Source organism: Oncorhynchus mykiss, chromosome 6 (assembly GCF_013265735.2).
Source record: "Oncorhynchus mykiss isolate Arlee chromosome 6, USDA_OmykA_1.1, whole genome shotgun sequence".
Taxonomy (NCBI): domain Eukaryota; kingdom Metazoa; phylum Chordata; class Actinopteri; order Salmoniformes; family Salmonidae; genus Oncorhynchus; species Oncorhynchus mykiss.
In genome coordinates, this window is record NC_048570.1 from 31,865,704 (window position 1) to 31,886,410 (window position 20,707).

Below are 20,707 nucleotides of genomic sequence, written 5' to 3' on the forward strand. Positions count from 1 at the left end.
GCCGCCAGAGACTCAAATCCTGCAGTGCCAGACGTGTCCCCCTGCTTAAGCCAGTACATGTCCAGGCCCGTCTGAAGTTTGCTAGAGAGCATTTGGATGATCCAGAAGAAGATTGGGAGAATGTCATATGGTCAGATGAAACCAAAATATAACTTTTTGGTAAAAACTCAACTCGTCGTGTTTGGAGGACAAAGAATGCTGAGTTGCATCCAAAGAACACCATACCTACTGTGAAGCATGCGGGTGGAAACATCATGCTTTGGGGGTGTTTTTCTGCAAAGGGACCAGGACGACTGATCCGTGTAAAGGAAAGAATGAATGGGGCCATGTATCGTGAGATTTTGAGTGAAAACCTCCTTCCATCAGCAAGGATATTGAAGATGAAACGTGGCTGGGTCTTTCAGCATGACAATGATCCCAAACACACCGCCCGGGCAACGAAGGAGTGGCTTCGTAAGAAGCGTTTCAAGGTCCTGGAGTGGCCTAGCCAGTCTCCAGATCTCAACCCCATAGAAAATCTTTGGAGGCAGTTGAAAGTCCGTGTTGCCCAGCAACAGCCCCAAAGCACCACTGCTCTAGAAGATCTGCATGGAGGAATGGGCCAAAATACCAGCATTGTGTGAAAACCTTGTGAAGACTTACAGAAAACGTTTGACCTCTGTCATTGCCAACAAAGGGTATATAACAAAATATTGAGATAAACTTTTGTTATTGACCAAATATTTGTTTTTCACCATAATTTGCAAATAAATTCATTAAAAATCCTACAGTGATTTTTCTGGATTTTTTTTCTCATTTTGTCTGTCATAGTTGAAGTGTACCTATGATGAAAATTACAGGCCTCTCTCATCTTTAAGTGGGAGAACTTGCACAATTGGTAGCTGACTAAATACTTTTTTGCCCCACTGTATGAGTCTGCGCGCATGTGTCTTTATCTCTGTGTGTCACACAGAGGACATAATTGTGTCAGGGGATGTTAGCTCTGAGAATAAGAGGATAAAGCCGACATGGTGACACCTTTCACACTCTTCTCTGTTTGGCTGCTAGTCCAGGGCTAGACTACGGTTCACTCTGGCAGAGACCGAGGATTCAGTTAAGTCAGTGCTTGTAGCTGCGATGTCAGACCCAATCTGTCTAGCTGTGATGTCAGACCTGTCCTCTGAAGCTGTGATGTCAGACCATACCTGTGAAGCTGTGAACAAGAAACTCTCCTGCACACAGAAGCCATGAGAACACACTCCTTTATTACTGCAATCTTGTTTACTCAGGACACACTGCATATACCGTATTAGTCAACATAGTCAGTATAGCTGTACTTTTCTTATTACCACTTCACAAATAATGACAATTCAAAAAAAGAGATTGGTGACAGTTTTAAAAAAACAATGTTTAACGAAACCGTCAATGACGCTGGAGGAAACGCAACTGCAGAATGGCGCAAAAATGTGCATGATAGAGAAGGCTGTCAACGAATCAGCATTCAGGGCTGGAACCACCCAGTTTATAATGCATCTTGTATAACTATGGTCGTCCACAGAGCAGTATGGCGGAGAGGGAACAAGTACTGTGAGGCGGTGTGACTCTCCACAGGGGTGACGAGCATTTAACACAACCAGTTCAGCTGGGAACAGTTAAGCAGTGAATAAGAGAAACGTTATCTTTCTATGCCACTAAATAGGTGCTGCAGTGAAACACACTGGGCGTGTCCCAAAGGGCACCCTATTCCCTATATAGTGCACTACATTGGCCCGGGGTCAATGGGAGCTCAAGTAACCCTGGAACAGTTCCCTCTACCGCCATGTCATAATGTTTCACACCTGGACACTACAGGTGCTGTGCATGTCAGTGGCCAGAGGGGAACATGAGTAGGATATTCTGAGGATTTAAAAAAATTCTGAACTAAAAAATAACAGCCACAGTCATTCAAACACTTCCAGTTTTCAGTATGCTTGAACATATACAAAATAGATAGTCTTTGTATTAATTTCACCATTTCCAGATTGAGTAACCGAGTATTCTACTCTCTGCTCCAACACACTGGCCTGAGACAAACACTAACCAGGTGGAGTTTAGGACAGCGAGAAATCCTCCCCTGTGCAGGTATGCTGGAGGTGATCTAAACCTGTCCAAGACCACACAGAGCAGACTATACAGTAGACCTACAGCCCCTCCTCCACTGCTAACACAAGGCCTCATTACAAACAGGAGAAAAGCTTTATACTTTCCAGGACAACGCCCCACACGACCCCTATCAATAGCAGTGCATCCTAAACCCTATGCCCATATCCCCCCCCTCCCTGTAATAGTGTAGTCATACAGAAGGGTCAAACACAGCTCACCCCTGACCTCTAACTGTCCTAGAGCGCGTCTACCTGGTCCCACCCTAGTCTCCTAGTGTTCAGAATAAATATGTACAGTACATCTCAGCCAGGGTGTTTATATACACAATCTATTAATAAGTGCTCCACAAACTGTTATCGTCAGGTAAATGAGCCCAAATCTATGCAATGCCTAGACAGCACATTGTATTATATTAGTTACAGGACAGAGCGACAGATGGAGGGAGTAAGGGATTTGGTCTTGCATGGCGAAAATGACCAAAACAAAAACAGTCCACATGTAACAATCTCTGGCTCAAATGACACCCTATTCTCCATAGGGTACACCACTCAAGAGAAAATGGGTTATCATATGACATCGGACCAGTACAGCAGCATTAGAGGCAGACGCCCCAAGGGAAAACAGAACTGCTCATTGGCTGGATGCATGCACAGGGCAGAGTATGCCATAGGTTGTAGGCAGGGATTTCTCGGTGGATCAAGATTGAATGATTTGGACGTATGGAATCTGTCTCAGTCTGTTCTGCCCATCTTGGCGATGAGCTCGTCACAGATCTTGGTGAGCTCCTCGATTTCCTCGGCCTGTGACAAGATGGAAGATCACGTCAGGGAGATTCAAAACTAAGATCTGGTTAGCAAAAACATGTGTAGGGCAAGCAACCTTCTGTTTACATGTATAATTTGTGTTGCACTTTACTTTATGCTATAGGGCTAGCAAAAGGAATTAGCATGTAGCATTTGTGTTGTGCGTTACCTTCTGCTGCAGGGCTCTCTCCAGAGAGTCCACCCTCATCTGCTCCTTCCTCAGGCTGGCGGTCAGAGCAACACTCTCAGAGCTGGCCTTGCTGCGTACCTGGGCTATGTCCTGATTAGCCCTGAGGGGGGGAATAGGGTAGATGTTTAATTGGTTGGTACGTAGTCACAGACCACTGTGTGTGTAGTGTGCGTAATCATACTTGTCTAGTTTCTCCTCGGCGTGGAGTTTGAGCGTCTGGTATCTCTGCTCCTCCTGCTTGACTCTGGCCAGATACTCCTGAGCACACTTCTTCAGCACCTCCTCATTCTACACGCACACAAATGGTAGAACAACCACATTCCACATACAGAACATACGTCAAATGTGCTTAAAGACTAATGATACTCAGGTCAGACTATTCTTGACCCTCGAACTCTGACCTTCTTGAAGCCGTCCAGGGTGCTCTTCATGTTCTCATAGCGGCGGAACATGTCAGACAGCGAGCGCTCTACCGAGTTCAGGTCCGCTAGCGCCAACTCCTTCTCCATGGTTACAGCCTGCAAAGACTTCTGGGCGCTCAGGGTGTTGCGCTGTTCGTCCTCTGAACGAGAGAGAGTTCACGCGGACGGGTCATTTTACGATTCCGTGCATCAACGCCACCACTACACTGGGTATACCTGTCATTTTACGGAGAGGAATGTTTGAAGAGGTTGGTTGACCGAGCCACTCACCAATCATCTGGGCGATGGTCTTCTCATACTCTGCCACAATTTTCCTGTGAGAGGAGGAACGGCTACTGATGAGTCTATACTAGCTAACCCTCAGTCTGTTCACTGCTCAGCACACAATCATATGACTACTAGCCTCACAGTACAGTTCAGGTGAATGGTACATGCGAGTAGGGTTGCAAAATTACTGTAACTTTCAATAACCGGGATTTCTGGAAAACCAGTGAATTTATTGAAAGTAACAGGAATTTTGTAACCCTACATGTGAGTTACCTCATCTCCATGACTTCCTGTCTGCTGTCCTCATACTTTCTCATCCAGTCACTGGCCTCCGTCTCCTTAGTGATGATCTGACACAGGAAACAGTTATTACTGTGTTACCCTGTGTGAGTGTGTGCGGTCTATTTTTTAACCTACCTCCTCTCTGATAAGGGTGAGAACAGCCATTTTCTCCTCCTCGCTGATGCAAATGGCGTCTAGAACCTCACTTCCTGTCTTCTTCTGCGTGTTACTTCCTCCCAGCTTGGCGTTCTTCAGCTGGCAGGGGTCCTCATACTGCGGAGGAGAGAGGAGTTCCATAAGTACCTGACTAGATGTTAGAATCAATTGACCCAAACCCTGATTTAGTCACAATGTCAACTGTGGCCTGTAGCATTGGATACTCTGAATGTTTCTGGGTGTGGCAGACTGGTTTAAACAGTTTGTTTATAGGTCATTTCCATCTGTGTGTTTCACTCAATAAACAGATTATAGTAGTGTTTGTCAGAGCCCTATTCAGACAATCACTTCTGTATTGGCTCTGCCTTCAGCATGCCTACTCTGGTGCTCTGAGAGGGGGGGCTAGAAGTTTAGGTCTTGTTCCTCATTGCCGGAGCTAAGGGTAGTTATTTCCATCTCTTTCGCTAGCCCTCCCCCTCCTCTTATCCTTCCCTGGATTATAACTCACTCATAATATCCTAATCCTAATCATCTCAAGCCCTCTATCACCTGAGAAGCTGGAGATGACAGACAGGCTGAGGAGCCTGTGGTCAGTTCATGTTCAGACAGTGTGGGAGTAAAGCTACCATGGTAGTGTAATGTGCTACTGTAGTAGGCACCAGGTAGCCTAGAAGACTAATCAAGCCAGTCACCATTACAGCGGGCCAGATAGCTCCTCAACAACACTGAACACAGCTGTAATCCACTACATCTACTAAAACATGATGAGAATGATTGTTAACACTCTACAGTAGCATCATGGCCATAATCTGTTTTCAGAGAAAAGGGTTTCATACAGCTGGCTCACTGGTGGCGCCATCTAGTGGTCACCAGGGGGAGCACATGATTCTGACAGAACTGTCATTTCCAGGTCCGGATCTGAAGTGGACCAAACTCTCACTGGGCTATATGGGACTGTTAACAGGGCATGTTAGTGTACTCACCATAGAACAGCAGTCTGACTCCTCTGGTCTGGATGACACATTCAGCTCTGGAAGAGAACATCACATCAAACCTTAAATTCTTATTTACAATGACGGCCTACCCGGCCAAACCCTACCCCGGACGACGCTTGTCCTTTGCGTTGCCCTTTGGGACTCCCCAACACAGCCAATTGTGATGCAGTCTGGAATCGAACCAGGGTCTGTAGTGGTACCTCTAGCACTAAGATGCAGTGCCTTAGACCCCTGCGCCATTCAGGAGCAGCGGTCTATCCCACACTGTATTCTCAAAAGGAACTATGTTATATTCTGTTCTGTTATTTTTCTATTCTTATCTGACTCCAACCACTGGGAGCTCCATGTACTGCTGCTGTGTAACCAGGAGGGTGCAGTGTATACCTGCAGCTCAGAGGGCATGATGACACTTGTCTCATAATAAATAAACTCCTAAGATGACAGACAAAATCTACCATATACTTCTCCCCAGACTAGACAGAACTGAAAAGAGAACAGAGCAAAACGGACAATATAAGGCCAACTCCGCACCAGAGAAAAGAACACAGCTACAGTAGAAGTGTCACATGCAGCCTGAGGGACGATTGATCGGGTACAGTCTGTCTGCTTCCTGTCACACTAATGGGGGTTCTGCTTATTGGCTCATACACAGACCTACCAGTCATACACAACAACAAGCTGCATGAGTCATATACAGTAGGTCTAGTGGTCGAGTTAGCTGAGGGATGGAGGGAGCCCAAATCAGAGCATAGGAACACGCAGCTTCAAATGAAGCAATTGTGGATGTGTGTAACAATTCAAGTTACTAATTCAAATTAAAAAACTGTCACATGCGCCAAATACAACAAGTGTAGATCTTACCGTGAAATGCTTACAAGCCCTTAACCAACAGTTCAAGTTAGAGCAAAGAAAATATTTACCAAAAAAAAAACAATAATAAAAGTAACAATAAAGAGGCTACATACAGGGGGTGCCGGTACTGAGTCAATGTGCAGGGGTACAGGTTAGGCAAGGTCATTTGTACATGCACAGTTGAAGTCAGAAGTTTACATACACTTAGGTTGGAGTTATTAAAACACGTTTTTCAACCACTCCACAAATTTCTTGTTAACAAACTATACTTTTTGGCAAGTCGGTAAGGACATCTACTTTGTGCATGACACAAGTCATTTTTCCAACAATTGTTCATGGAGATCATTTCACTTATAATTCACTGTATTACAATTCCAGTGGGTCAGAAGTTTAAATGCACTAAGTTGACTGTGCTTTTAAACAGCTTGGAACATTTCAGAAAATTATGTCATGGCTTTAGAAGCTTCTGATATTGGAGGTGCACCTGTGGATGTATTTCAAGGCCTACCTCCAAACTCAGTGCCTCTTTGCGTGACATGGGAAAATCAAAAGAAATCAGCAAAAACCTAAAAAAAAAATTGTAGACCTCCACAAGTCTGGTTCATCCTTGGGAGCAATTTCAAAATGCCTGAAGGTACCACGTTCATCTGTACAAAAATGGGTTCACACACACAATGATGTTGGGTGTGTCTGATCCCCTTATTCTTCACTCACCGTTGTGGTCTCCATCTGCTCCGAGTCCTGTTGTGCTGGCTAGCTTCTCCTCATCTGTAGCATGACCTTTGCGATGGTCGTTGTCCTACAGACAGGGAGGGAGGGACAGACGGTCAGAGACATTCTCATCCGTCTAATTGGACAGGCTCCCTTCTCGCCCGGTTGCCGTGCCAGAGCAGGCCTGACATGTGCCTAGGGCTGAGGTAAACTAAGAGGACAGGGCTCTCAGAGAGAAATGTGTACAGTGACCACGGTCATGGTCAGGTACACAGAGGAAAGGTACCAGCGGGAGAAACACTACACTAACACGCATACAGACACACACAAAATATGATTCAATGACCAAGGACAGCGATACACACACACTTATCTGGAGTATTTAAAATCATTCTTTAAAAAAAATGAGGTAAATAAAGTTTGCTGTCTTTATGAGTAAAGGTGTGAAGAGGAGTACAGCATTTCCTGTTTGAGAAGCTGGTAAAAACATTAACCATTACCTCTCCACTGGTGTTCTGTAACGGAGTCTGGTTGTCCAGCTTCTTCACTTTACAGGAGTTCCTGAAGACAAAGAGCACTGAGGTCAGACCTTGTGCGAACCCTAACCAGATCATCGCTGACCCACCGACCATGTGTGTCTGGGACAGCAGCCAGACCCAAACGTAGCAGAGTCCTATTGTCAGTGTGCTCCATCTCCCGGCCTCTAGGTCACCAGGCTGCTCGTTATGGCGCACACCTGTCACCATCGTTAAGCACACCTGCGCGTCATCAGACTCACCTGGACTCCATCACTTCCCTGACTACCTTCCCTATATATGTCACTCCCTTTGGTTCCTCCCCCAGGTGTTATTGTTTCTGTGCGTTGGTTGTGGTTCTTGGTTTGTATTTAGTTGGGTTTATTTATTAAAACACTCACTCACTCCCTGAACTTGCTCCCCAGCGCACATCGTTACACCTAGGATATTAGGAGAAACTGAAACAGTGTTGCTGTTCCTGAGTATATAGAGAGTACAGTAGGAAGAATGGAGAGAAAGCAGACTATAATCAGACCACATTCTGTGCTTTCTCTGTTGAGTTGCTTTGTACATATGTGCTGCTAAATTACTAAATGAAAGCAGAGAGCAGATTAATGAAACAGGCTGTTGCCTCACCAGACTACTACACAGAGCATGATTACGCTTGAACAGAGAGTATTGTTAAGTTTCTGTAGACTAGAGTATTGTGAGGTTCTCCCTCTCTCTGAGGTGAGGTAGTGATAACGTAACAGGCTCTGAGATCGACTAGCCCTGCCTGAGAGAATCTGATGACCAAACGGTTATGGTTAAATCTATCTCCATGCGTCAACCTGACACCGCACTAAAGAAGTCTAGCCAGGGCTGCTCTGACTGCAGTGAGTCGTGGTGTAGGCGAACATGTATGGAGGGCAGGGAGAGGGGAGACACAGAGGCAAGGGATGTGGTCAAGGTTTAGTGGCGGGCCAACAGAGACAGTACAGTATTCTGTACTTACAGCATCATACATAGTAAACAGACCTGGTCAGCAGTCCTCATGCCACACAGAAATAGACTCAGAGACAGGTGAAGGACAGAGAGACAGTGGAGTGTTGGGGAGACATGAGAGGAGGGGGGATGATTGGTTGAGGAAGGGAGAGATAAGATCATGTGATTGTATGCTAAGTGGTCAGGCATGTGTAAGATAAGATGTCTTGTGTGAGTGTTACTCACGTGATGTCCGTGCTCATCCTAGGTGACTGTCTGTCTGAGTCCGGTCTGTCCAGTTCAGGGGTCAGGCTTTTGGGGTCAGAGTTCATGTTGCCGTTGGGGTCATAGGTGATAGGAGAAATGTCATCAACCTCTGCGGGGTCAGGGAAGTTGTGGACAGGGAGCGAGGCAGGGCGTAGGGCGCGGGGCTGGGGCAGAGGGGACGGGGAGAGACCATCTCCTTCTCCAGGTCTTGAGATCAACCTCAGGTTCAGGTTCTGGTCTAAACCTGCTCCACTCAGAGGGGAGGAGCTATTGAGGTTGTTTAGGGCATCTTGGACTTCCTGTAGGGACGTGGGATAAACATCCTGATTGGAGTTTCTGTCCAGGACGAGGCGGGGCGTCAGCTGTCCGACATCTCTGGTGAGGACTGAAGAGAGGTGGAGTTAGTATCATGCTGGAGAGAAGCAAGACAACAACCTTTCTTTAAAAGTGACACCAATAATGATGCTATGTCAACAACAACAAAAACAACAACAGACATTTTAGCAGCAAATACATCTTGGATTTATCTTTGTATGGTTTTCTTGTTTCAGATAATACACTACAGGAAATGCACATCTCTCTTTTCACTCGCTCTCTCTTCACCACTCTCTCCATAGCTCTTTTCTCTTTAGGATATTCTCTCTGTGGGAGCTCAGTTCCCAGTGCATCAGGATGAAAAACATCTCTGGAATCGGACGGAGCATCGTAACTCTAAGTCCTATAGCGGCTCAAAACACAGGGAACAATTAAAGCACTGCAGGTCAGCCTCAGTCCGTGCCTAGTTAAAAGCGTGACTAGCTGAGCTGCAGCTTGTGGACTGAGCTATGTTTGAATGGCCTCTCACTTCCTGTTAGAACAATCAGAATGGCTCCTAACTTCCTGCTAGAATGCTAAGAATGATCCCTTACAATGGTCCCTGCGTCAACAAAAACCTTGTCAACAGCAAACACACACACACACACACACACACACACACACACACACACACACACACACACACACACACACACACACACACACACACACACACACACACACACAATGGTCCTTTCCCTAAGAGCACAATAATGCTTTGAGTGTATGTTTAGCTCAGAATCCTGTTGTGTTTACAACAGCTGACGGCGATGCTCTTAACATGCTTCTGTTCTCTGGGGTCTGGGGCTGCTCAATTCAATCTGGGCTGACACTGCTGAGAGAGTAGAGGCTCTAGCCCACTGTGTGTGTTTAAGTCAGGGTTGCTGACTCATGCTGCTGTACAGTGAGCTCTCTGTTATAGAGAAATCCAGCACAAAGCCCAGGAACGCAGAACAGTGTAACTACACTGCAATGCACACACACACACACACACACACACACACACACACACACACACACACACACACACACACACACACACACACACACACGTGATATTGCTCAATGCTCTCTCTTTTTCTAGGGTGTGTCAGATCTGTTGTGTTGTGTTCAGCACTTATAACATCCATGATTTGTATGATCGATTGCACAGTCTGTTTTGTTGATAGGTTGTTATCGAAAATCACTGGGTGATTTGGTTGTTCTATTTCTGTTGTATGTGAGATCCTACCACAGATTATCCATTACATTGACCAGATACTCCAATGGCCACTCTAACAACGAAAATGTCTTAGAAAATGGAAGGCAGTCAGGAGGCAGGATCAGTGGGACCATTCTAGCCCATGAGACGGCAGATATGTGTGTGAACAACAGGCTAAATGTTTTCCACTAGTTACCATAGCATCAAAGGCAAAATTGGCTATATCATAAACATTAGGAAAAACAAATTAGCGTTTTTTGTTTTAAATTAAGGTTAGGGTTAGGCGTAAGGTAAGCAGTGTGGTTAAATTTTGGTTTAAAATCACATTTACGAAAAGTAAATAGGTGGGGTTTATGACTTTGTGGCTGTTGTAACTACTGACGAAGAGGCACAACTCCGATATAAAATTGCCAGGATATGACTTGTTCTACTTATATCAGTACACTCGTAACAGCCTAAGCATTGCAAAACTTCTATTAGATCAAATAAACCAATTAAATGTTCAACAATCTCTTATTGTTAGCCAGAAGCACACCACCCCGCATCCGACTGCTGGCTTGCTTCTGAAGCTAAGCAGGGTTGATCCTGGTCAGTCCTTGGATGGGAGACCAGATGGTGTTGGAGGGCCAGTAGGAGGCACCCTTTCCTCTGGTCTATAAAAAAAAATAATATCCCAATTCCCTACGGCAGTGATTGGGGACATTGCCTCGTGTAGGGTGCTGGCTTTTGGCTAGAATGTTAAATGGGTGTCCTGACTCTGTGGTCACAAAAGATCCCATGGCACTTATTGTAAGAGTAGTGGTGTTGACCCTGGTGTCCTGGCTAAATTCTCAATCTGACCATCATTGCCACCTGATCATCACCAGTTTACAATGGGCTCATTCATATCCCCGTAACTATTCCCCAGGTTGTTGCTGTAAATGAGAACGTGTTCTCTGTCAACTTACCTGGTTAAATAAAAAAATTGTTCTCCATACCAAAACTTTTCGCTTAGTGAGTGGAAAAAAATGAAAAATGCCACCTCCTGGAGACGACAGATCTTGGGCCCAGTTATCCCTCTCGCTTTGCCTCTTCCTCTTCCTTAAAAATAACATATGGCGAACGAGGATGGCTGAAAGTATTTCTACAATATCCCTACCTCCACCGGAGCAGTGGCCTCACAAGGGAGAACCAACAATCCCATGGGACAGATGGAAGTCGTGGTTTGTGACGTACATGCTAGCTATCGGACTGGATGTGGTTAGCCCTAAGAGGAAAACAGCCATTTCTCTCCACTGTCTCGGTGCCGAGGGCTTGCGCCTCTTCCAAACGCTCAGGGAAGCATACACATATGATGCAGCTGTTGAACGTTTGGATGGACATTTTGCAAAGAAACAGAGTGCGCTTCTGAAGAGGCTGCATTTTCGACAGCGAGCAGGTGAGTCAGTGACACAGTACATTGCTGATCTTAAAGAGCTAGCGCAGTCATGTCAGTTTGGATATCTTCGAGATTAAATCATCAGGGACCAGTTAATTGAGAAAACCTCATGTTCACTTGTGCGGGAGAGGCTTCTTCTACAGCAAAAGCTGTAGCCATAGCTTCCCAAGTGGAATCAGCAGCTCACTGTGCAACTACGATCTGTGAGGCACAAACACATGCTTCCAGTGCTTTTCAAGCTGTGCAGTAAGCAAGCCCCGCAGACACACCCTTTCCTGTCACTCGCCTGGTTGGATCAAACCCAGCTGGATCACACCCCACAGCCACACCCCCTCCTGTCACTTGCACTGTTGGCTCAAACCCGACTGGGTTTTCCACTTGTACTGTACAGCTGGGTGACTAATGCGTTCTCTCGTGCTAGACACAGGAGAAAAAGTGTCGCTCCTCAGCATGGCCACCTATGAGCAGTTCATGTCTCACCTGCCCCTCCAGCTGCCCAGCTTTAGCCTGTACGGATATGGGCACTCAGTGATTGATGTCATCGGCTTTATACACTCACAGGTGCAGTATGGCAACAAGGCCTTCACTCAATACCCCTTCTAACATCACACGGCAGGGCACTAATACCTTAGATCTGGACCTGTTCACCAGCCTGGGGTCCTCTCTGTTGAACTCGGCCCTATGGTGACTCCAGTCATTCAGCCTCTACGCCAGGAGGTCACTAAGGATCTACACAAGCAGCTGGAGGATGGATTCATCTAGCCGGTGGATGCCTTCCCATGGGTATCCAACTTGGTCAACACAGTTGTTTCAAACTGTGCACTGACCACCAGGCCACACAGCCTTGATGTCTACCTCCAGGTCGGGACACAAGCTCCTCCACATGTACCGCTGGTCAGACCAATTCCAGCTGTTTAACTTTAAGCTGCAGTTCACGCTGGGCAGGGACAATGTGTTGGCCGACCTCCTTTCACGCTCAGTTCCTCCAGACTCCACCTGTTTCCAAATTGACTCAGATGAGGACCTCATCCAGCTCCTACACTCACCTCTCCAAGACACAGTGTCGCACAAGGAGCTGACCCAAGAATCAACCAACAACCCCTTCTTCGCGACCTTGCGGGAATATGTAGCCAATGGCTGGCTGGCACAGCGACCATCGGAACCAACAATATGCCAGGTTCAAACATGAGCTGTCATGCTGGAATGACACGTCTGGCCTGTGGAAACTGCACCAGCATACCAAGCAGCCTCAGAGGACGAGTGTTGGCCATGGCTCATGAGGGCCACCTTGCTGAAGCAGTGCTGCTGGGACCTGGTGTGGTGGCCTGGCATCGGTCATGATATTGAAAGTCTAGTATGTGACTGTGCTCCATGTCTTCTCTGTGGAAAGACAGGACATCCGCCACTACCACTGCAACCACTGGCCTGGACCTCCCGTCCATGGCAACATATCCAACTGGACATATGTAAGGAAATCTACAATGTGCCACATCACCAACACTTCCTAGTGGTTGAGTATGGCCTACATTCAAAATGGCCAGAGGTCACACCCATGAGTTCTGTCACATCAGGGGCCATCATAAACTTCCTGGATATGCTCTTTGCTCGCTGGAGACTTCCTGCAATTCTGACCATGGACAATGACCCTTGGCTGGTCTCGGCTGAGTTCAGCTCTTACGTCCAAAGCAAGGGGATCAAGCACATCAGAACAACCTACCCACCACCCCCGGGTCAACAGGAGAGGTTCAGAGAGGTTCAAGGTGGAGAGGTTCAATCAGAGCTCACCTAGCTTAGGATTGCTCCTTCACTGACTCCTTGTTGCAAACTCTGCTGCATTACAGAGCTGCTCACCACTCCACCACCAGTCTCTCCTGCCAAGCTGATGCTAGGATGTGAACTAGAGCTGCCCTTACACAGGCTCCGTCCCTGCATAGCCAACAGCGTAAAAGTCAGGAGCGCTACAACAAAAGAAAGAGAGCACGGCTTCGTGGAACCCAAGTGAGGGATTGGGTCAGGGTGCAACGACCACAGCGCGCAGACAAGCTCTGCACCTTCTGGTCAACACCGTGTCAAGTTCAACGTCAGCTGGGCCCAGCAACGTTTCAACTGCCTGACGGCTCTCGCTGGCAGCCGACTGATGAAGGTGCCACCTCCTGCATGTCCACACTCTGCCATTGATGCCACCCTGAGTAGTTCACTACCGGTGTCACACGCTCCCTTGGCCCCACCGGAAGGGGGGGGGGGGTGTTGTGTTCAGCACCGATTAGCATCCATTCATGATTAGTATCATCGGTTGCATTGTCTGTTTTGTTGATATGTTATCGTGAATCACTAGGTGATTTGGTTGTTCTATTTCCCTTGTATGTGAGATGCTACTCTTTTAGATACATGTCTGACTCAACTAAGAATAAGTGTTTGTTTTCAAACATAACAAGATCCTCTTCCAATTGTCTTTTCTCAGAGATATGAGTAAGATGTTACAGTCAAATTAGCCCTCTGTGGATGTGTAGTATGGAGAGATCATGACAATCCCATACTGTCTGAACAGGAGAGGAAACCTTCCCTAACCTCAACTCTAACCAGAATCATCTGGGAGTAGAGCAGGACAACCTCGCCCCTGGCCTTTAGGCCTCACCCTGTAGCCTAGCAACCGATAAATAACAGCCTCTACACAGTTTAACAGGGTAACACACTGACCAGAGAGAGAGAGAGAGAGAGAGAGAGAGAGAGAGAGAGAGAGAGAGAGAGAGAGAGAGAGACAGAGAGAGAGAGAGAGAGACAGAGAGAGAGACAGAGAGAGAGACAGAGAGAGAGAGAGAGAGAGAGAGAGACAGAGAGAGAGAGAGAGAGAGATGCGAGGTGGAAATGGAAGGGTCTATTTGATTTCTCTAAACAATCAAGCACAATAACAAGAAAGGCCTTCAATTCTTCAGAAACCCTAAAATCCAACTCTGCTCAGACATCTAACCCGGTCAATAGACTATGTACATCTAATGTCTAGTATTGTGTTGTTGTTACCGTGTAGTTTCTCCCTTCAGTGCTGTAATCGAGTAGACTATTATTATTCCTCCAGACTGAATTATCTCTCAGTCAATGTTTTATTTATGTCAGTAACCCATAAGAGGTTATAAGAGGAGGGGTCATTATTGTCTACAGAGACAAAGGAGATTCAGTACATTACGATCATAGAATCCCATCTTCTAAATTGCATTGTGTCCAGATCTAGGATTATGAATCCCAAACAATTGAACTAATCCAGTCCAAGAAGCCACAGAGCAGTTGAACATTTTAATAGGATAACATTGTTTGTCTATAAAACTCAATGGTCGACAACACATGATCTGTGTGTGCTGTTGGTTTGGGATGTCAGCGGCGTGCGTGCGTATGTGTGTGTTGGAGGGGTGCACTTGTTTATCTTAAGCCTGTCTTTATTGGTGAAGAAGCACCTGTACTTCAGGTCTCTGTGGCTTTACAGAGCGATGCTAGAGTAACTTGCGCTCACCTGCCATCCACTACTCCTGTCTCATTGTTCCTACTGACAAACAGGTAGAGAGGACAGAATCTCACCTGTGTGGGCAGAGTTATCCAGCTGGGTCAGGTCATTCAGCAGACCAGGAGACTCCGCCTCTGGGGTCTCAAAGTTCCCTTCTGAGTCCGAACTAGAGAGAGAGGGAGGGAGAGAGAGACAGGGAGAGAGAGAGAGAGAGAGAGAGAGAGAGAGAGAGAGAGGGAGAGAGAGAGAGACAGGGTGACAGCGCTCTCTCTCTCTCTCTCTCTCTCCCTCTCTCTCTCTCTCTCTCGCTCTCTCTCTCTCACTCACATACATGTACACACACACACACACACACACACACACACACACACACACACACACACACACACACACACACACACACACACACACACACACACACAGTCTTAGGGTCTGCCCAGATGCCCAGCCCAGATTTGCTCCAGTGTGTGTTTGTGTTCCCATGCACCTAAATGCACATCAAACTGTCCACACACTAATGAAAAACAGCTCAGGAGGACAAAGACACAGGCTCCCAGAATACAGACAGCTCTCTCTCTCTCTTTCTCTCTCTCTCTCTCTCTCTCTCTCACACACACATCACATCTAAAATATACAGAGATCATCCTTAAAAACACACACACACACACACACACACACACACACACACACACACACACACACACACACACACACACACACACACACACACACACACACACACACACACACACACACACACACACACACACACACACACACACACACACACACACACCTGTAGCCCACTTACTTTTCTCCATCATTGGTTCCGGGCGCTCCCTCCTCCCCCTCATCCTCCCCTCCCCCCCGCACAGCTGACCAAGTCCATTTGGCCCACTGGACTGGAGACAGCAAAGACCCCCAGGACATCTCTACAGAGACACACCAGCTCCTCTATACAGTATACAACCCCCTGGGTCTGGTTGCACCCCACTGGGTCTGATGATACTCCTGGTTGTAAGGGTCTGGTCCCTTACAGGTTCTACAGTTCCACTCTCGGTTCTGTTACTCCCACACAGTCTGGTTCTCCTCCTCTGGCTCTAGATTGAACTCCTCTCTTAGTTCTGCTGCTCCTCTGTGCATAAGCAACAACGCACCAGAGGAGAGTAGAAGAGAGGAGGAGTGACTCACCACAGAGTCTGTTTACTTGTATCTCTCTCTCTCTTTCTCTCTCTCTCTCTCTCTCTCTGTGTGTCTTGGAGCTGATCCGTGTGTTCTCTCTCTCTCTTTTTGAAAGGATGTTGATTTTTTGGCATCTCTTGTTTCTCTCTTCACTTCCTCCTTTTGCTTTCGTTTCCCAGACTGCTCTTCTGCATTGTTGATCCCGGAACAAACCGTGACAAGAGGCTGACAGAGCTGAGATGACGCTGTTGGTTTCTTACTCTCTGTTAGATCACAGATTACTGTAGCATCAGTAGCCTCTTCTCCCTCAGCCTCTCTCTCTCTCCATCCTCCGCTTCAACTCTGAATGCCAGAGCAGTGATCAGCTGACTGCCAGACTGCTCCCTCCTCCCTCCTTCTTCCTCTCTCTCGCCCTCCCTCGCTCTCTCTCACTCACACCCAAAAAGAGTTTGCCTAGCCCTCCACCCTCCCCCTACCCCAACTCTCTCAGGCTGCTCTATTGTAATAGAGGAGAGACTCAAGGCGTGTTGTGAGAGGAGGAAGAAGAGAGGGGGGGTAGAGGGGGGGTAGAGGGAGGGAGGGGGTTAGAGAGAGGGAGGGGGTTAAAGGGAGGGAGGGGGGTTAGAGGGAGGGAGGGGGTAGAGGGAGGGTAGAGGGAGGGAGGGATTTAGAGGGAGGGAGGGGGGTAGAGGGAGGGTAGAGGGAGGGAGGGAGGGGGTTAGAGGGAGGGAGGGGGGTTAGAGGGAGGGGGGGGTAGAGGGAGGGTAGAGGGAGGGAGGGGGTTAGAGGGAGGGAGGGGGGTTAGAGGGAGGGTAGAGGGAGGGAGGGGTTAGAGGGAGGGAGGGGGTTAGAGGGAGGGGGGGGTTAGTGGGAGGGTAGAGGGAGGGAGGGGGTTAGAGGGAGGGAGGGGGTTAGAGGGGGTTAGAGGGAGGGAGGGGGGTTAGAGAAGGAAGGGTGAAAGTTTCCTGTTTCAAAAAAGCTGTTGTCTGAGAGTCGTCTGACTGTTTACACCGAGTGGTAGATCACTAGTGTCCTGTAGTGAGGGAGAGAGGGAGGAAGAGGGGACAGGAGGAGGAGGACACCTAACACAGCTAACACAACAAGTAGTACACGTTTCTGTCAGACCTGACCTCTAATAGAGGATAGGAGATCTAAGAGACCGACAGATAGAAAGAGGTGTGTGCAGAGGATCAAAGTGAATCAGGCTGGGTGGACAGACAGAAACCCGGAGATGTACCCTATCTGGTCGATCTATCTCGAAAAGAATAACCACATTTAGTTTGCTATTGGGCTGTATCTGTTCCACTGACTCTTCCGTCCTCTGTCATTACAGTCTAATACATCTGTTACATCAAAACAAATCAATCGTGAACATTTAGTTCCTCCTATGTGTACATAACCATCCTCCAGAGCTCTTCTTACTCTTCTCTCTATGGAACGTGCCGGTAAGTCTGCGACCATGGCAGGCTGTGGTTTGTCAACCATGTGGAAACTCTCTCTTTCCCATCTCTGCAGACACACACACACACGCACACACACAAAGTGTGCACGTACAACCACACGCCTGGAGGCTGTTCATGGTGGCTTACATAACTTCCAAAATGCACACACAGACACACTCTCACACAGATACACTCTCACACTGACACAGCACTGAGTACCACATGCACTGACAACTCTGATTACATGCATCCCACTCATGCTCGCACACTCACACACACACGCACACACACACACACACACACACACACACACACACACACACACACACACACACACACACACACACACACACACACACACACACACACACACACACACACACACACACTCTCTCTCTAACTAGGCCAAGCCAAATGAGATGTGTTGTATGAGAAACATCAACCATGACTAATCTAATAACCATTTGCTTCTGTGGAGGAGAGGAACGAGGTATGGATAAAGGGAGGTGACTGAGGAGAGTCTCTCTCTCATCTCCTCTTTTATTTTCCCTTTACTCTGCTCTCTTCTGCTCAGATGTGATCAGCAAGCTGGAGAACCCACAAAGACACACAGAGGGTACCCTGTCTCTCCCTCTCTGTCACTCTCTCTCTCTCTCTCTCTCTCTCTCTCTCAGACTGAACCCCATTTAGCACAGCTCTCTGTAACCCTTTGCCAGAGAGAGAGGGAAGGCAGAAGAGAAAGTGAGTGAGTGTGTATATATTTTGTTAGGATGTATCTGTTGTCATAGCTGTCAGGGATGCATGGCATTGCTTTCCCTCCCCTCTCTATTGTCTGTTGTCTGTAGCAGGCAGGACAGACCTGTTATGGGAGCTGTTTGACCTTATCACCTCTTGCTACACCTGTATAGAGTAGGGTCCACCCACAGTAGCCTGGTAAACTAGCTAAACCGATACCCTCACATTTAGTTTCAGAATGTGAGCTATCGTGGGATCAGGCTGGTTTCACGAGGCTACACCCACACTACAGTTGGGATAAACAGTCCACCTCAAACACAAGCACACATGTACGCACTCACACACAAACACAGGAAGGTCTTAGTCACCTTGACTCACGGGCTGGAAAATGTGCAGAGGAGAGGCGAGAGAGGGAGATGAAGAGAAAGAGAGACTAATCAGGTCTTATGTAACTCTTTTCCTTGGACCCAGAAATAGCTCAGCATACGTGGAACACTGGCGGACCCACAGACACAGAGCCATGCTCTAGTCTGGAACCCAAGCAGTCGGGAACACACTGAGACTTCTAGAACCACACCAAAGATCTCACTCCAGGAAGCTTCAGAGAGCTTAAGTGGAACAGAGGCAATTTCTGAAGAGTAAATAAGGATATTATCATTTCTAACCGACACACAGGCCCAGTCACATTTGTGACTATAGACGACTTCAGCTTCCCTGAGTATAGACAGAGGGTCACATTCCCGGTGTCTGGAATCCTTGTCTCCATCTGAACCCAGACCCCATTCTAACTAAGACCACTGTGTGTGTGTGTGTGTGTGTGTGTGTGTGTGTGTGTGTGTGTGTGTGTGTGTGTGTGTGTGTGTGTGTGTGTGTGTGTGTGTGTGTGTGTGTGTGTGTGTGTGTGTGTGTGTGTGTGTGTGTGTGTGCATATGCATGTGTCTATGTTGTGAGTGTACGTGCAGGCAGCCTAACCTATCATCCTTTTAATTAAATTAAGAGTTGACTGGAAGTCACAGATGTGTGTGTGGTTAGGAGCTAAATATAACCAGTATAAACATGTATAGTAGCCACATAGCCACCCTGGAACACACATATGTGGATTACCAAAAGCATTCCTCCAATGATTCTGAATAATGATCTGAACAGTAAGTTTATCTTTCCTATAATAGCATGGCTGCCTGGTGAAACTGTGGCACTGAGACAAAAACAGGCTCAACAGTCCCATCTAGTGGTAAACAGAAGTCAACACATCTCTCTGTCTGTACTGGGCAAGTACATACTGTAATGTAGTAGTGAACCGCAGTATTGGTTTAGTGTATTAGGATCCCCGCTAGCTACTGCACATGCAGCAGTTACTCTTCCTGGGGTCCACATAAAACATACAAATACATGACAAAGTACAGAACAGTTATAGACAAGAACAACATAAGACATTACATTGAATTCAAAATACAAACAAAATAAGAGTTATATATAGAAGAGACACAAAGAGACCACAAAAATACTATTTACACACTATTCAGATACACATGTTCATATTCTTATAAACAGTACATTTAAATGAGATATTTTTAAATGTTTATAGAAAGAGGTGCTGTGATACTAATGATGTTTTTCATCTGTTTTTAAAGCTAAACTTGGATTAAATCTGTTTTAGGTTTGGGTACTGTGAAGAAACACATAGTGGAGTGGCTGGTGGGGCACGCATGCCTGTTTGAAGTGTATGCAAATAGATTATACAAGTGGTCAGACATTTTCAACGAGAACGTTTAGACCCGAAGAGAAGTAGTCCATTTCTCCTCAACCCTCAACAGTGAAAGACTATCATGCGTGTTGTTGATGTTACTTCTGTGTGTGCAGTTAAGGGCAAGGAGTGCTGCTTTGTTTTGAACCAGCTGCAGCTTTGCTAGGTCTTTCTTTGTTGCACCTGACCACGTTACCAGACAGCAATCGAGATGGGACAAGATCAGAGCCTGAATTATATTGATGATACAGTCCCCTCTAATTTAAGGACATACATACCTACACCCTTAGCCTCGTTCAGCATCGAAACAGTTTCATTCAAGGTTTGATCACAAACCACAACACTCAAACTGCCCATGTAAACTCGTGGTGTACACAGTACACACTTCTCTGCCTTGTGCGGGAAAGAGAGCTCCACCTCGTGGCGATCAGTGGTCTCTGACAAGATCCAGTCTCTCTCACTGTCAAACTGGAGGCTCGTGTTGACTGGGATCCTCAGTCTCAGGCAGGCAGGAACACACAGGAACAAGAGAGAAACCCTGCTTAGAGTGCTGAGTACACTCACCCTCTCAGTCTCTCTTAGTCCCGGAGTCTCT

At 46.9% G+C, this 20,707-nt stretch overlaps 1 protein-coding gene across 2 annotated transcripts in view; it reads right to left on the reverse strand.

Annotated features, from left to right (window-relative positions):
* Positions 1-1,224: 1,224 nt before the first annotated feature.
* The window catches only part of LOC110525764 (transforming acidic coiled-coil-containing protein 1), a 37,023-nt gene continuing 17,540 nt past the window's right edge, over positions 1,225-20,707 (reverse strand). The window contains exons 1-13 of one of the 2 annotated variants that reach the window (XM_036979898.1): positions 15,821-16,567; positions 15,084-15,175; positions 8,524-8,929; positions 7,300-7,360; positions 6,803-6,887; positions 5,225-5,271; positions 4,221-4,358; positions 4,077-4,153; positions 3,807-3,850; positions 3,516-3,676; positions 3,296-3,402; positions 3,094-3,214; positions 1,225-2,921 (exon numbers count right to left, since the gene is read on the reverse strand). In XM_036979898.1, coding sequence (XP_036835793.1) covers positions 2,853-2,921; positions 3,094-3,214; positions 3,296-3,402; positions 3,516-3,676; positions 3,807-3,850; positions 4,077-4,153; positions 4,221-4,358; positions 5,225-5,271; positions 6,803-6,887; positions 7,300-7,360; positions 8,524-8,929; positions 15,084-15,175; positions 15,821-15,939 — 1,527 coding nt within the window. In that variant the 5' untranslated portion in view covers positions 15,940-16,567 and the 3' untranslated portion in view covers positions 1,225-2,852. Of the gene's footprint in view, positions 2,922-3,093; positions 3,215-3,295; positions 3,403-3,515; positions 3,677-3,806; positions 3,851-4,076; positions 4,154-4,220; positions 4,359-5,224; positions 5,272-6,802; positions 6,888-7,299; positions 7,361-8,523; positions 8,930-15,083; positions 15,176-15,820; positions 16,568-20,707 lie in introns of those variants that run through there. The other variant, XM_036979899.1, reaches the window with a different exon arrangement.